Source organism: Typopeltis vanoorti, chromosome 16, assembly GCF_054136105.1.
Source record: "Typopeltis vanoorti isolate ZY-2024b chromosome 16, IOZ_Tvanoo_1.0, whole genome shotgun sequence".
NCBI lineage: Eukaryota > Metazoa > Arthropoda > Arachnida > Uropygi > Thelyphonidae > Typopeltis > Typopeltis vanoorti.
This window is the reverse complement of record NC_143564.1, coordinates 82,133,226-82,146,327: the sequence shown is the minus strand read 5'-3', so window position 1 is coordinate 82,146,327 and position 13,102 is coordinate 82,133,226. Positions and strand designations below refer to the sequence as shown.

Below are 13,102 nucleotides of genomic sequence, written 5' to 3'. Positions count from 1 at the left end.
TATAGCTTTGCACTCTGCCACATTGAACTGACCTTTGTTCTCCCTTGCCCATCCTGAAAAAAGACTATTTCAGTTATCCTTCAAAAATTTGGCATCTTTATTGGCTATTGTTGTACCCAATTTTGTATCATAGCAAACAACTGAATATTTCCTCATTTCCTATATCATTAATGTACAAATTAAATAGTGGCCCTGCAGTATGTTACAAGTCACAGGTTTTCTACTCCTGAAGAAACTACTGTGTGATATCTCTCCACAACTATCTCCTTATCCACTTCACATCATATCCATTCCTCATGTGCTATAATTTATCAGATTTTCATGTATTCTGTCAAAAGTCTGCAAAGTACAACAGTATCACTGTATACCCATTACCTTTATCCAACAACTCAGCTGTTACTGTATTATAAATGGTAAGTTACTGAGGCATACCCTTCACAAAACCTTTTTTCTCCTTCCTGTATAGTATTCCATTCCTGTATTTTTTCCTTAACCATTCAGTATCTTGACCACCACTCCTGAGATACTGATTAGTTGGTAATTTGCTACTTCAGTCTTGGAGCCTCCTTTATGCAGTAGAACTATTTTCCTCTCTTCCCATCCCCTTGGGACCAACCCAAATTGAGATTTACATTAAACAATGTAGTCAAAGGCTTTGCCTATTCCCTAGCACTTTCTTGTAACACTTGAGCTGGTTATACCATCTAATAGGTTATCTTTCGCCAATTTTTCAATTAGCGAGTTGAATGGTTAATATTCAAGTACGATTTCATAAACATTTTCTTGGAATGTTCATTAGTGAAATAACTAATTTTCACTTTTTCTTTCTTTCCTTTTATTTATTTATTATTATTATTATTTATAAACTAATACAAATCAGCTGGGATTCTACTTCATGAAGCTTTTTGGACCAAGTCTTCTGAATTGTTCAGAAAGCTTGGTCACAAAGGCACTGTAGAATCATTTACTTTAGCTGTATTTGCATATTTCATCTGTTTAATGGTATTAAAATGTGATGGCCTCCCCCCTGGATATTTTCTATCGCTGTTCTTTCACTGGTTCCCTCATTTGATAATTTTTCAAAGTAATTTTGATGTGATCCAACTCATGAAAGATTCTAAACCTGTAGCATATTAGTATTACAGATTGAGTCTAGAAACTTGTACTGTTTATAATCTGGAAACCCTGCCCTGGAGACTAAACTTATGTGAAACTTTTTGCAGTCACTAAAGCAGGGTTTGCAAGTCTTGCACTAGGTACTGAAATTCATCTAAATTACTCCCAATATTCAGAATCTCTAAGTTTTCGTTCCTTTTGCGATGCTCTTCCTTCCATTTCTACCCTCCAGAATATTTTATCACTCATTCTCCATAATCTTCCTATGTTTTTTTAGTCTAATTGTGTATAAGTAATTGCTGAATTTAATTTTTATAGTTGAAAAATATTTTTTAATTTGTAAATATCTTTCAGAAATATGTTCCATGTTCCAAACAAGAAAGCATTTGAAGTTGTCAGTCATTTTCTGTTTACAAGATTAGATCCACTCAAAAGCAGAGAGGTTTTCAAGTAAATATTATAAATCTATTTTAATTTTTATGAATTGTTTATTGGAAATAAAATTAAAACATTGAAAATTAGTCCTGATTTTATTAAGTCAGTCACTAATGCTTAATATTAGCAAAATTTATCCAAAACTAAGGTTTACTAACAACATTTGTATTGAATTTTCCGATATGATTTTTTACTAAATGCTTTGACTGCAAGCTGTATGAATGAAACTAGTTGTCTAATTGCTAACTTTAAATATTCATGAATATGTGCAAAATTGTTTTTCTTAGCAATAAAACTGACTGAACAAAGTTTTTATTTTAATGTAAATTTGAATTGCTAATTATTGCCTATATAATTGGTATAATGTGATATAACTATTTTCTTCTTAACATTTGATAAAACTGACTTTCGAGAACAGTGAGTGTGCGAAAAAATTCAAAGTTTTCCAATTGGAATAACAAAATGTATACTGAATGTAGCATTGAGTTTTCTCCAAACATTTTGAAAGGAATTATTGCAGTGTATAAACAATTAGAATGGCTTAAACTCGGGTTTTTTTTTATTAAGCTAACATTACTTCTACATTTTACTGTCTTTCTTTGACCGACAGTCTGTTCAAGAAGACATACAAGGAACAAAAAGATCAATGCTTCAAGCAACAGTAGTTGTTTTTTTTTTTTTTTTTTTTTTTTTTTTATAAATTGGAAGATATTAAACAATCAGGTTGTCTAGGTTGTGTTTGAGAGGGAGTCTGAATAGTGCTATGTAGGAGGGGGGGGGGACATTGTCAAGACCACATTATGGCATAGAAACTGGTCTCTGTTTGAATGCCATGTCTAAGAGTATCACCTCTCACTGAATGTGCATTCAGTGAGAGGTGATACTCTTAGTATCACCTCTCATCTTTCCTTCTGTCAATAAGTGTACCACTAATGAAACATATACAAACTCAAAAACTAGTTCTAACAGAAAAAGATAACCCAAACTCACCATCCAAATTGTGCCAGAATGAACACACACACACCTACCTACCTTGCTTTCACATCCACTTAATCAATATCTGAATGTCTGTGTCAGATCATCTTCCTCTCTATGAAGCTTGACTTCATGTTGGATGTTTAATGGAACATTATCAGCACTCAGAAAAGATTAAAACTAATTTTAATACTTCCAATATTTCGTCTCCATCACAGAGACATCTTCAGGAATTACAAAAAACATTTTGTAACAACACACACACACACACACACACACACACACACACACACACACACACACACACACACACACACACACACACACACACACACACACACACACACACACACAAATGCAATAGTGAGTGAAACTAAAGTCCTATCTAGGTGGTGCACCCTCTATGAGCATTAGCAGGTGGCCTAGGATGTAAAGAGGGCTCTGATAATTAATGTTTCCCACATTTTGGGAAGTTTAATGCAACTGTATTTTATTATTATTATTCAGGCCTCCATGGAGTTAAAAGACTCATCGTGGGAGGTCCCTCCTAGGAAACACAAAGTCTATCATACCACTCATTGACCGTTCTTGCTCTCACCACTCTATCAGGCAATGCATTCCATGGTTCAACCACCCTCCATGCAAAGAAACCACTCCTCACCCTCTTGCTCAGTTTCCTTCCATAACTTCCAGGGATGGCCCCTTGTCATCACTCCTTCCCACTGTTCAACCAAGTGAAAGAACTCCCCAGTGTCAACCCTGTAACCACCTCTCAACAGTTTAAAAGTCTCAATCGTATCACCTCTCCTTCTATCCACCAAACTCTGCAGTTCACATTCCCTCAGCTGATCCTCATAACTAGCATTGTACAGTCCTGAAACTATCTTTGTTATCTGCCTTTGTACCTGTTCCACAGTTTATTTATCTCCTTCAAATCCTGGGGACCAAATCTGAGAACAATAGTCTGAGTGTGGCCTGATCACAGTCTTATACAATGGAATAATTACTCTTTTATCTCTGTAGGTCAGTGTCCTTCTCATTATTGCAGTAGTCCTCTGTGTTACCTTCTCCACCTTTGCAATATATTCCCTAAATTTCGGGTTTCTATCAATCATCAACCCCAGAAAAATAACATTTTAGAATGTTGGAATTAAAGTTTTACTTCAAAAATAAACAGTGTTTTTCATTTATTTCCCTATACATCATTTTGACTTTAGTAATTTTTTCAAAACCTAAGTAGGAATTACTAGCATTTCAGAAAAACTTTGCCATTTATAACATAATAAATCTAAAAGCATGTTTTGAATACATATGGAAACATAATTAATTAAATTGGAAGTATCATTTTGACTTTAGTAATTTTTTCAAAACCTAAGTAGGAATTACTAGCATTTCAGAAAAACTTTGCCATTTATAACATAATAAATCTAAAAGCATGTTTTGAATACATATGGAAACATAATTAATTAAATTGGAAGTAAACGATTAAAAGTATATCATCATTGAATAAAGTTTTAATTTTTATTAAACAAATAAATGATATGATCTAATTATGTTACTACTTTTAATGAGATGGTTAAGCTTCTCGGACCTTGCAGAGTTGCTGGATATCTGGCTCGATGTTGGTCAAATTCAGTCGAAGATCAGCACACACACGAAGACGATATCTGTATTTTGTTCTTATTTGAAGGAGCGATGAAAATCATTTCTTGCAAAGATAGATTGTAGAGAACTGCACGACGATTTTCAGTGCTTCTTCGGATAATTCGGGAAATTCACTTCTCACAGAAGGCGAGATCCAAAATCGAGCCAAACCAAGATCATGGAATTGAATTTTAAGTCCACTGTCACTTAAAAGCTCAATTAACTATTCTTTTTTTGATAACGAAAGGTCGTTCTCATGGCTTCAAGCCTGAAATGGATCGTGAACCCACAGAAATTTCTTATAAAAGTTATTTGGAAAATGTTTCAAAATTCCATTTCAGATTTTTGAGATGGTCACAAACCCATTCCAGAAACTCAGAATCAACAAAAATATAATTTTCCACTAAAAAGGATTCCAATGTTGGAAAAGTTGCAAATTGTCTATCCTTTACATAATTAATCCATAAAACCAGTTTTTTCTCAAATGCCTTTATTTTGTTGTAGGCATCAAGAACAGTTAAAGAATTTCCCTGAAGGGAGAGATTTAATTCATTTGATTTTGAAAAAATGTTTGAAAGATAGGATAGTGTTGATAACCATACTTCGTCAACAAAATCAGAATTATGTTCATGTACAAATAATAAAACTTCGTGCCTTAATTGAAATAACTTTGTTAGTACTTTGCCCCTGGAAAGCCAGCGAATTTCAAGTTGTATATATTCACTGTCCATTTCATTGCAGAGTACTGAAAATAACTTTATTTAGCAGTTGAGCTTTAATAAAATTAACTAGCTTTATAGCGTTATATAGCACAATTTTAAATTCTGGTGGCATTCCTTTGGAAGCTAATGCTTCCCTGTGTATGAAACAATGTACCCATTTCATATCTGGAGCTACTTCCTTGACCATAGAAACAACCCCACTATGCCTGCCTGCCTGTAAGGGCATGAGCACCATCCAAATAGAAGCCTATACATTTTTCCCACTGGATCCCTTTGTGTATTATGTAATTATTGAGAGTGTAAAATATTTCTTCTCCAGTTGTTCGGGATGACAAAGTTCTACAAAACAGAATATCATCATGAATGTTGTTATCATGCGCATATCTTACGTAGCATATTAATTGCGCATCGTTTGTAACATCAGTAGTCTCGTCTATTTGTAACGCATAATATGGGCTCTTAACTCTTTCGATTAACTGAGATTCTATGTCACTTGCCATATCATTTGATTCCTCTTTCATTTGAAAGTGGAATCAAATCAACATCTTTTAGTAACTTGCTGCCAAACATTATTTTCACCATATCTTTTATAGCTGGAAGTAGTAAATTTTCCCTGATAGAATGAGTTTTCCCTGTTTTCGCTATGCGCAAACTTAAGAGATGGGATGCTTCCAGTGCTTTGCTATTAATGGAACCCATGGCCAAAACTATATCTTTCCCATGATTTGATGTCCCTAAGTGTCGCTGAAAAAATTCATTTGGCTTATTTTTCACATCACAATGTTTAGTTTCTAAATGTCGGAGTTTCGCAGGTTTCATGCACTCGTTCGACAACACTTCATAACACAAAACACATTGAGGTTTCTGTTCATTTTCATCTCTGCACCAAGTAAACCCGAATTCCGAATATGATCTGTTATATTTCCTACTGTATTTTTTTCTTTGAACTGCTTGTTTTTTCTTCTTTAATAGTATCAGAATTACTTGCCATTACAACACTTGTATCACAATTAGGGTTAGCATCACCTGTTTCATTTGCCCTTCTTTTCAAAGTCCTAGTTCTAAGTCACTTTTCCATTATTAAAAAATGTTTCCAAAAAATATACAAACATATAATACTGGGGTTAACTCAGGGCACACTTTGTCCAAGTATCACTTAGCACTTCTTAAGATATACTGAGCCTTGGTTGAAGGAGGGAAACCTTCAATAATAAAAATCAATAAATAACAAGCCATTGGTTGAAATGTGGATAGCACATGTTCCCTTCAAATCTGACAAAACAGCAAGGGAAGGCGGAAGCAATAAAACTATATTGTTCACTTCACCCCTCTTTTATTATTGTCATTCTGCCGCTACAAATTTATCGGCAGAATGACGAATAATAAAAAGGGCGAAGTGAACAACAATATAGTTTTATTGCTTCCGCCTTTGAACATTCTGATGATATTCGTTGTTTTTTTTTTTTTAAGTCTCCATTTGATTTCAATAATTTTTACTTATTCAATTTTAATTTGTTTAGATAATTAAAAAATATACTTATTTAATTAATTTAAGTCTGCCTGCGAACTACCTGTACCATCGTCGCAGACCACCTGTGGTCCGGTGACCATAGGTTGAGAAACACTGCTTTAGCACATTCTCAAAACTCATGGTGAAATACCATCCAGTCCCACTGCTTTACTGACATCCAGAGTACTCAGTATTTGGAACACATTCCCCTCTTGCACCTCTAAACCTCTAACCTGCCCTATCCTTCTAGTATTAAAACTTACTTCTCCAGGATGAAATACTCCGATAAAGTGTTCATTGAAAAAACTTCACCATGTCTTCTGCATCAGTCACTCTACTCCCATTTTTATTCCACAATATCATTCTTCCACAGTCATTTCTCCTCCTCCTGGCCACATAGCTAAAAAATTCCCTAGGATTTTCTTTGGATCTTAGGGCGTCTCTTCTCATATTCCATTTTTGCCTTCTTTACCATACTAGTCACTCTCCTGGCCTGTGTCTTATATTCTTCATGCATCTTCTCTTCCATGGCCTCTTTTTCACATGCAATTCCTGTTTAATATTGTTTGTCATCCACTTTACTCCAAATTGTGTCCTCTTCTTCACTCATGGAATACAGCTTACTATTGCTGCTAACAAATATTCCTTCACAATTTCCCAAGCACTAATGATATCCTGTCCTTCCAGTTCCTCCCTCCACGAAACTAAGACTATTATAATCACCTGCCTTATAATTCCACATATGTTCCTGTCTCTTTGATACTCCTGCATGTTTGTTCATCTTCCAAGTCAAAACCATAGTCACTCTCTCCAACTGGTGGGAGAGATGTCATCTCAGTTATTATCAACTATTCTGATGCTATGACCAAAACCAAAACTCTTGAACCTCTTGTTAGAGTTTTGGATTTGTTCCCTCTATTACATGTTGCCTAAGACATTTGTGCCTCAAGAATTTAGAAATTCCATTCCCTTATTGCTACATGCATCTTCCTCTCCCCAATTTATACTGCTGTAGTTAAAATCTCCCATAACAATCATTCTTCTTGCAATTGCCTAAACATCTCCCGGTCCCCACCCTCTGTGCTCCTTCGTCTGTAGCAACGCCCCCCACTAAATATCCTGTCTTGCCCACCTTTACCTCACATTATATGCTTTCAAAATCATTACTGTCACTACCTTCCAAAGCCTCCACTCTTAGAGGACATAAGTCATCGCTTATCATAAGCAGCACTCCACCACCATGCTCTCCCTTTCTATTCTGCTGAAAAATGCAGTATCCAGCTACTTCTATTCCTGTTACTATATCCTCTTCTGTCAACCACGTCGCAGTGATCCCAATAATCTTTGGCCAGGCTGATGCTATCAGCATCACCAATCCCTCTCCTTTATTCCAAATACTTCTGGCATTAGGATAAAGCATAAAAATGCCATTGTTTCTATAACCAGCATTATCCCCTCTAGACTCCACTGGGCTCAGCGTTACCTGATGTCGTCCCCCTTCTCCCAAGTACCCATTCCCACAAGAGGCCATCCCTGCTACCATCCACCCTGGGACACACAAACCGACTCATTCAGAACAGCAATCGCTCCAGATGCCTACGTCCTTCCTCATTCAAATGCAAGTAGTCTCTCGCATACAATTCCTCTGTCCTCAAACATCCTCCAAGCATCCACATATTCCAATCCTCTCTTCTGACACATTCTAGCTATTATGTTATTCAATATTACTACTCTTCTGCTCAGCTCGTCACTATCATACCTAGGCAACATGCACACTATCTTTCCTCTTTGTCTTATTTCGTACAACCTCAAGCAAGAATCTCGTATCTCTTGCTGCCCAATTTACATTAACACTCAGGTCATTTGTTCCTACCATCACAATCATCTCATCCACCCTTTCACCCCTCTTAATTGCCATAGCCACACTCTATTGTTCCTCCAGGCAAACGCTCCTCACACATCCTATCCTGAACACCATGGATCATTGAGTCCCCATACGTTACACCTCTTACCACTCTATTCCTCGATTGCTCACATGCATCCCTCACTCTCTCTCTCTCCTCGAACACTTGCTCTCTGTGCTCCCGTACTTACCTGCCTTCCTGACATCACTCTATCCCTGGTTCCAGTGCTCTATTTGCATTCCTCTCATACTGTTTCCATTCTTTCCTCTATCATTCCCATAACTCTCTCTCATTCTCTCCTCTTCTGTCATTCCCATATTCCTCTCTCATTCCTTCTTCCACTTATCCTATTCTCTCCTCTTCTATCATTCACATAACTCTCTCATTCCCTCTCTTCTACTGTTCCTATTCTCTACTCTTCTATCATTCACATAACTCTCTCTCACTCCTACTCTGATTCGCCTTGCATTCGTCTCTTCCATTTGCCTAATCTCATCTTTCACACTTCTCATCTCATTCCCTAGACATTCCACCTGCTCTTTCAGCTCATCTATCTCTCTCTTACTCCTACTCTGATTCACCTTGCATTTGTCTCTTCCATTCGCCTAATCTCATCTTTCACACTTCTCATCTCATTCCCTAGACATTCCACCTGCTCTTTCAGCTCATCTATCTCTCTCTGCAAGTCAGCCACTCTTATTGCCATTCATCCTTCCAATTGAGACCATCTCCTAAATCTTCACAATCATACAACCTTTCCATACTCCCCACTCTCATTTTATTCATATTTCTCTCGCCCTCTGTCATACCACTCATCTCAAGTCCTGCATGCTACAAAATCCTTTATGATATCACGCAAAATAGAGTTCTTAAATAGGGGACTTATTTTGTCCTTAATTTGTTTAAATTAGGTTGATTCCTGAGTGCAGATTCAAAGAACAGTCTTTCTTTTTTGAATTTACTATGGTGGAGCATAGTGGTTTTTTTCAGAAGATCCTGTGGGTTGTATCCAAAACATGGTCTGCAAGGCCAGATTGACCATAATTGTGATTGCAGATGTATGACTTGTGTTCTTCTAACCGGATGATTGCTGATCTGCCTGTCTGTCCAAAGTAAGACAGTTTACAGGCACAAGGTACTCTATATGCTCCAGGTACTGAGAGAGGAGGGAGCTGATCCTTGGTGGAATGGATAAGGGTAGCATGTTTATAGTGGGGCTTAAAAGCTGTATGGAGGTTGTACTTTTTTAATGATCTGACTATTTTTTATGATCTTTTTTATCATCTGCACTCAGGAATCAACCTAATTTAAACAAATACGGTTGCATTAAACTTCCCAAAATTTGCGAAACATTAATTATCAGAGATCCCTATTTACATCCTAGGCCACCTGCTAATGCCCATAGAGGGCATATCACCTAGACAGGACTTTAGTTTCACTCGCTATTGTATTGTATTTGTGTGTGTTGTTACAAAAAGTTTTTTGTAGTCTGTGATGGAGATGAAATATTGGGAGCATTAAAATTAGTTTTAATCCTTTCTCAGTGCTGATAATATTCCATTAAACCTCCAACATGAATTCTTCACAGCACTTAAGCCTCAACACACAGAAGCTTGATTAATCTGCATTTCAGCTCTCCAACTAGTGATGCCATCTTGCTTGGTGATTTCAATGACCACAACTTTAGCTGGCTTCCCTTTTCCATCACCATTGACCAAGCTATACAAGAAGCGGAAGCTTTTTTGCTGTGGGCAGTGACGACAACATAACAATTGTTGTGTTGTCTTTAGCTTGTAGAGATTCTTTTTATACTCAATTGTTTCTGAATTGAATATCCATATACTTAACTACTTCCAAGGTCAGTACATCATAGTCACTGTCATCAACCATGTCGGAACAGTTGCCTCTTTAACTGAAACACACTCTGACATTATAATCAGGTCTAACACTCTTTGACCTAGAGTTCCTTCTGTTGCATACAGAAGGAACTCTAGAGGAGTTGTCTTACAACAGCTTAATAAATTTGGGCCTTATTCTTCTCATGATATTTCAATACTACTCAAGCATTGTTTGAATAATTAGCCATCTGTGATGATTACTTGTTTAGCATCCATCAAATTGATTTGATAATGCATTTTATTGTCACCTACAATTGATCTACCAAGTTTGTTATAACTCCATACCACATTTTAGTATACTTTACTTTACACCAGATAGCTTCAAACTCATTGCTGCATACATTTGCAATATGAGCAACAAATGTGTGTAGCAGTGAGTTTGATGCATACATTTGTTACTTTCTACCCTAAATGGATGCAAGTCATCTATCTCCTCCCCACCACTTCTTTCAATCGTTCCCATCCTTTTTAAAATTTTTTGAGATTTTAAAAGTTACTTCATTTGCATTATCCTCATTTTTTTTTCCCCAGCTTTTGTTCAGTGGAGCAAGTCTTCTTGTTTTCTACTTTACTATTCCGGTTAATTATTTTGTTGCTGCATTATTGTTCCTGTATGTTTTTTGCCACCATTTTATAGTTACTAATTTTATATTGTAATATCTCACCAAATATATTATGAAATACACCAAATAAAACAAAAGACATTAACATCAGCAGTAATATACTATAGAACACTGTTTATTCTAAGCATAAACATATAAAACATAAAAAAAAATGCTTATTTTATTACATTACGTTAGCCAGGCGCTATCAGCCTGGGGGGACTTTTGGCCGCAAGCACCACATGTCGCCACTGGTCACGGTCCTCTGCGACTGTCCACCACATTCTAGTCTCCAGCCCGACAGCCTTCAGGTCTTCCTTCTCCTGATTCACCCATCTCTTTCTCGGTCTCCCTGGCGGCCTCCCTGATCGGGGTCGGGCCTCCCATGCTTGTCTCAGTCCTTTCAGGGTCCATACAGCTTATTTTATAGGAGTGCTAAACAAACTGACCTTTCACAATATAGTCTCGACTCCAATTTTTCAGTTATCTTTTAGTCGAAATACTCTATGAAGTGCTTTGGCTTACCATTTGCAAAATCCTGACATGGTATAAGAAGCAGTTGCTTGGTCTCGAATTTAATTAATTACTTTATTAATTAATTTATTTAATTAGTTAGTTTAATTTTAATTGAGTGAAAGCAGGTGACTCGTTTTAGTATTTCACCTGATAATTTTTATATCTGATTCATCATTTAAATATTTACAAATACTGTGATATGGTTTTCTGTTTTCAGATGCTGCTGGCCCATATTAGACAAAAAACAAGAGCAGGAATTTAGAAAAAAATGCTTCCACTGGCTGAGTACAATTGTAGAGGTAATACTTAGTTAATGGTCTCAGATCAATTTGCTATAATTTCATAAATGAGCATAATAAAGATGCTATTCATCAGTGCATACACTCTCATCAAGGACTCAGTAAATGTTAGATGCCAGGTTAACAGCTAATATTTTCCACAATTTTAATTTTTGTTTGTTCACATTAGTAATAAACATAAGTGAATACAACCCATTCACTAGTGTTTTTCTTTGAGTTAGTTTAACAAATATTAGCACAAAGCATAACTAAAAATGTGATGCACAAAATAAAGTACATATTAATTCACTTCCATCTGTTAGGGTGGTTTAACTCTGGCATATAAGTAATTACATGAGAATAATTTTGAGTGACAAAAACTGGTGCTTCCAGTATGATCCCAAAACAAAATGCCAGAGCATGCAGTGGAAAACCCAGAGTTCGCCACATCCGAAAAAAAGCACGCATGTCACGTTTGCAGTTCAAGACCATGCTGGTGCCCTTCTTTGATCCCAAGGGGGATAGTCCACTATGAATTCATTGAACAGGGACAGACAGTCAACCAACAGTGCTGTTTAGAGGTGCTGAAAAGATTGAGATTCTGTTCAGAGAAAAGGACCTGAATTGTGGCCTGACATGTAGATTATCCATCATGACAATGCGCCAAGCCATAGTGTGTTCATCATGAGAGAGTTTCTGGCCAAAAAATCGATTACCGAATTAGGTCATCCTGCTTATTCCCCCAACTTAGCTCCCTGTGATTTCTCTTTCCAAAATTAAAGACTGTGCTAAAAGTAAGAATATTTTTTTGACTTCGCTGATATCCAGCATAATGTGATAAAGAACTCGAGAGTATTCTGGGAAAAGAGTTCCATGTTTCCAAAAATGGGAACCACTATCTAAACCATGTATAAATGCACAAGGGGGCTACTTCGAAGGTGACAGTAGCCACTATTGTATAGTTCTGAATGTAGGTTTTTTACAGGTGCATTCCAGGAATTGTTGCACCTCGTATAATTTGAGTATCAGCACAGGGAAGATTGCACTGGAATGGAAAGAATGTGCGACAATCTCATTGCACAAGGGTGGTGCAAAGACTGTTGTCTAACTATCGACCTCTCAGAATCTGGAGTGCTGGTGAAGATTCTGAAAAAGTTGGCAAGAGATCACATGCTCAAGTGGATTGACAGAAAATCTATATTTTGCAATGAGCAGCATGTGTGTAGACTAAGGGAAGGTCATGTTTGAGTAAGTTGCTCACATTTTATAATAATGTGACAGTTGAGTTAGAAGGGGAAATGGATACACCATGATATTCCTGGACTTTGCCAAATCTGTTGATTGCATAAGTTGGAGAATATAAGACTAGATGAATTATAAATTCATAATTTATAAACTATTACTTTGGATAAGAGGATGGCTAACAATTGTTAAAATGTGGTGGGAGAGGTGAGTCTACAAGATTTAAGGTGACCACCAATGTACCCGAGAAATCAGTCCTT

At 36.6% G+C, this 13,102-nt stretch overlaps 1 protein-coding gene across 4 annotated transcripts in view; it reads left to right on the top strand.

Annotated features, from left to right (window-relative positions):
* The window catches only part of dgt6 (dim gamma-tubulin 6), a 248,962-nt gene that overhangs the window by 50,003 nt on the left and 185,857 nt on the right, over positions 1 to 13,102 (top strand). For all 4 annotated transcript variants that reach the window (XM_090406343.1, XM_090406342.1, XM_090406341.1 and 1 more), the window contains exons 3-4: positions 1,471 to 1,566; positions 11,540 to 11,621. In XM_090406343.1, the coding sequence (XP_090262469.1) occupies positions 1,471 to 1,566; positions 11,540 to 11,621 (178 nt within the window). The remainder of the gene's footprint in view (positions 1 to 1,470; positions 1,567 to 11,539; positions 11,622 to 13,102) is intronic.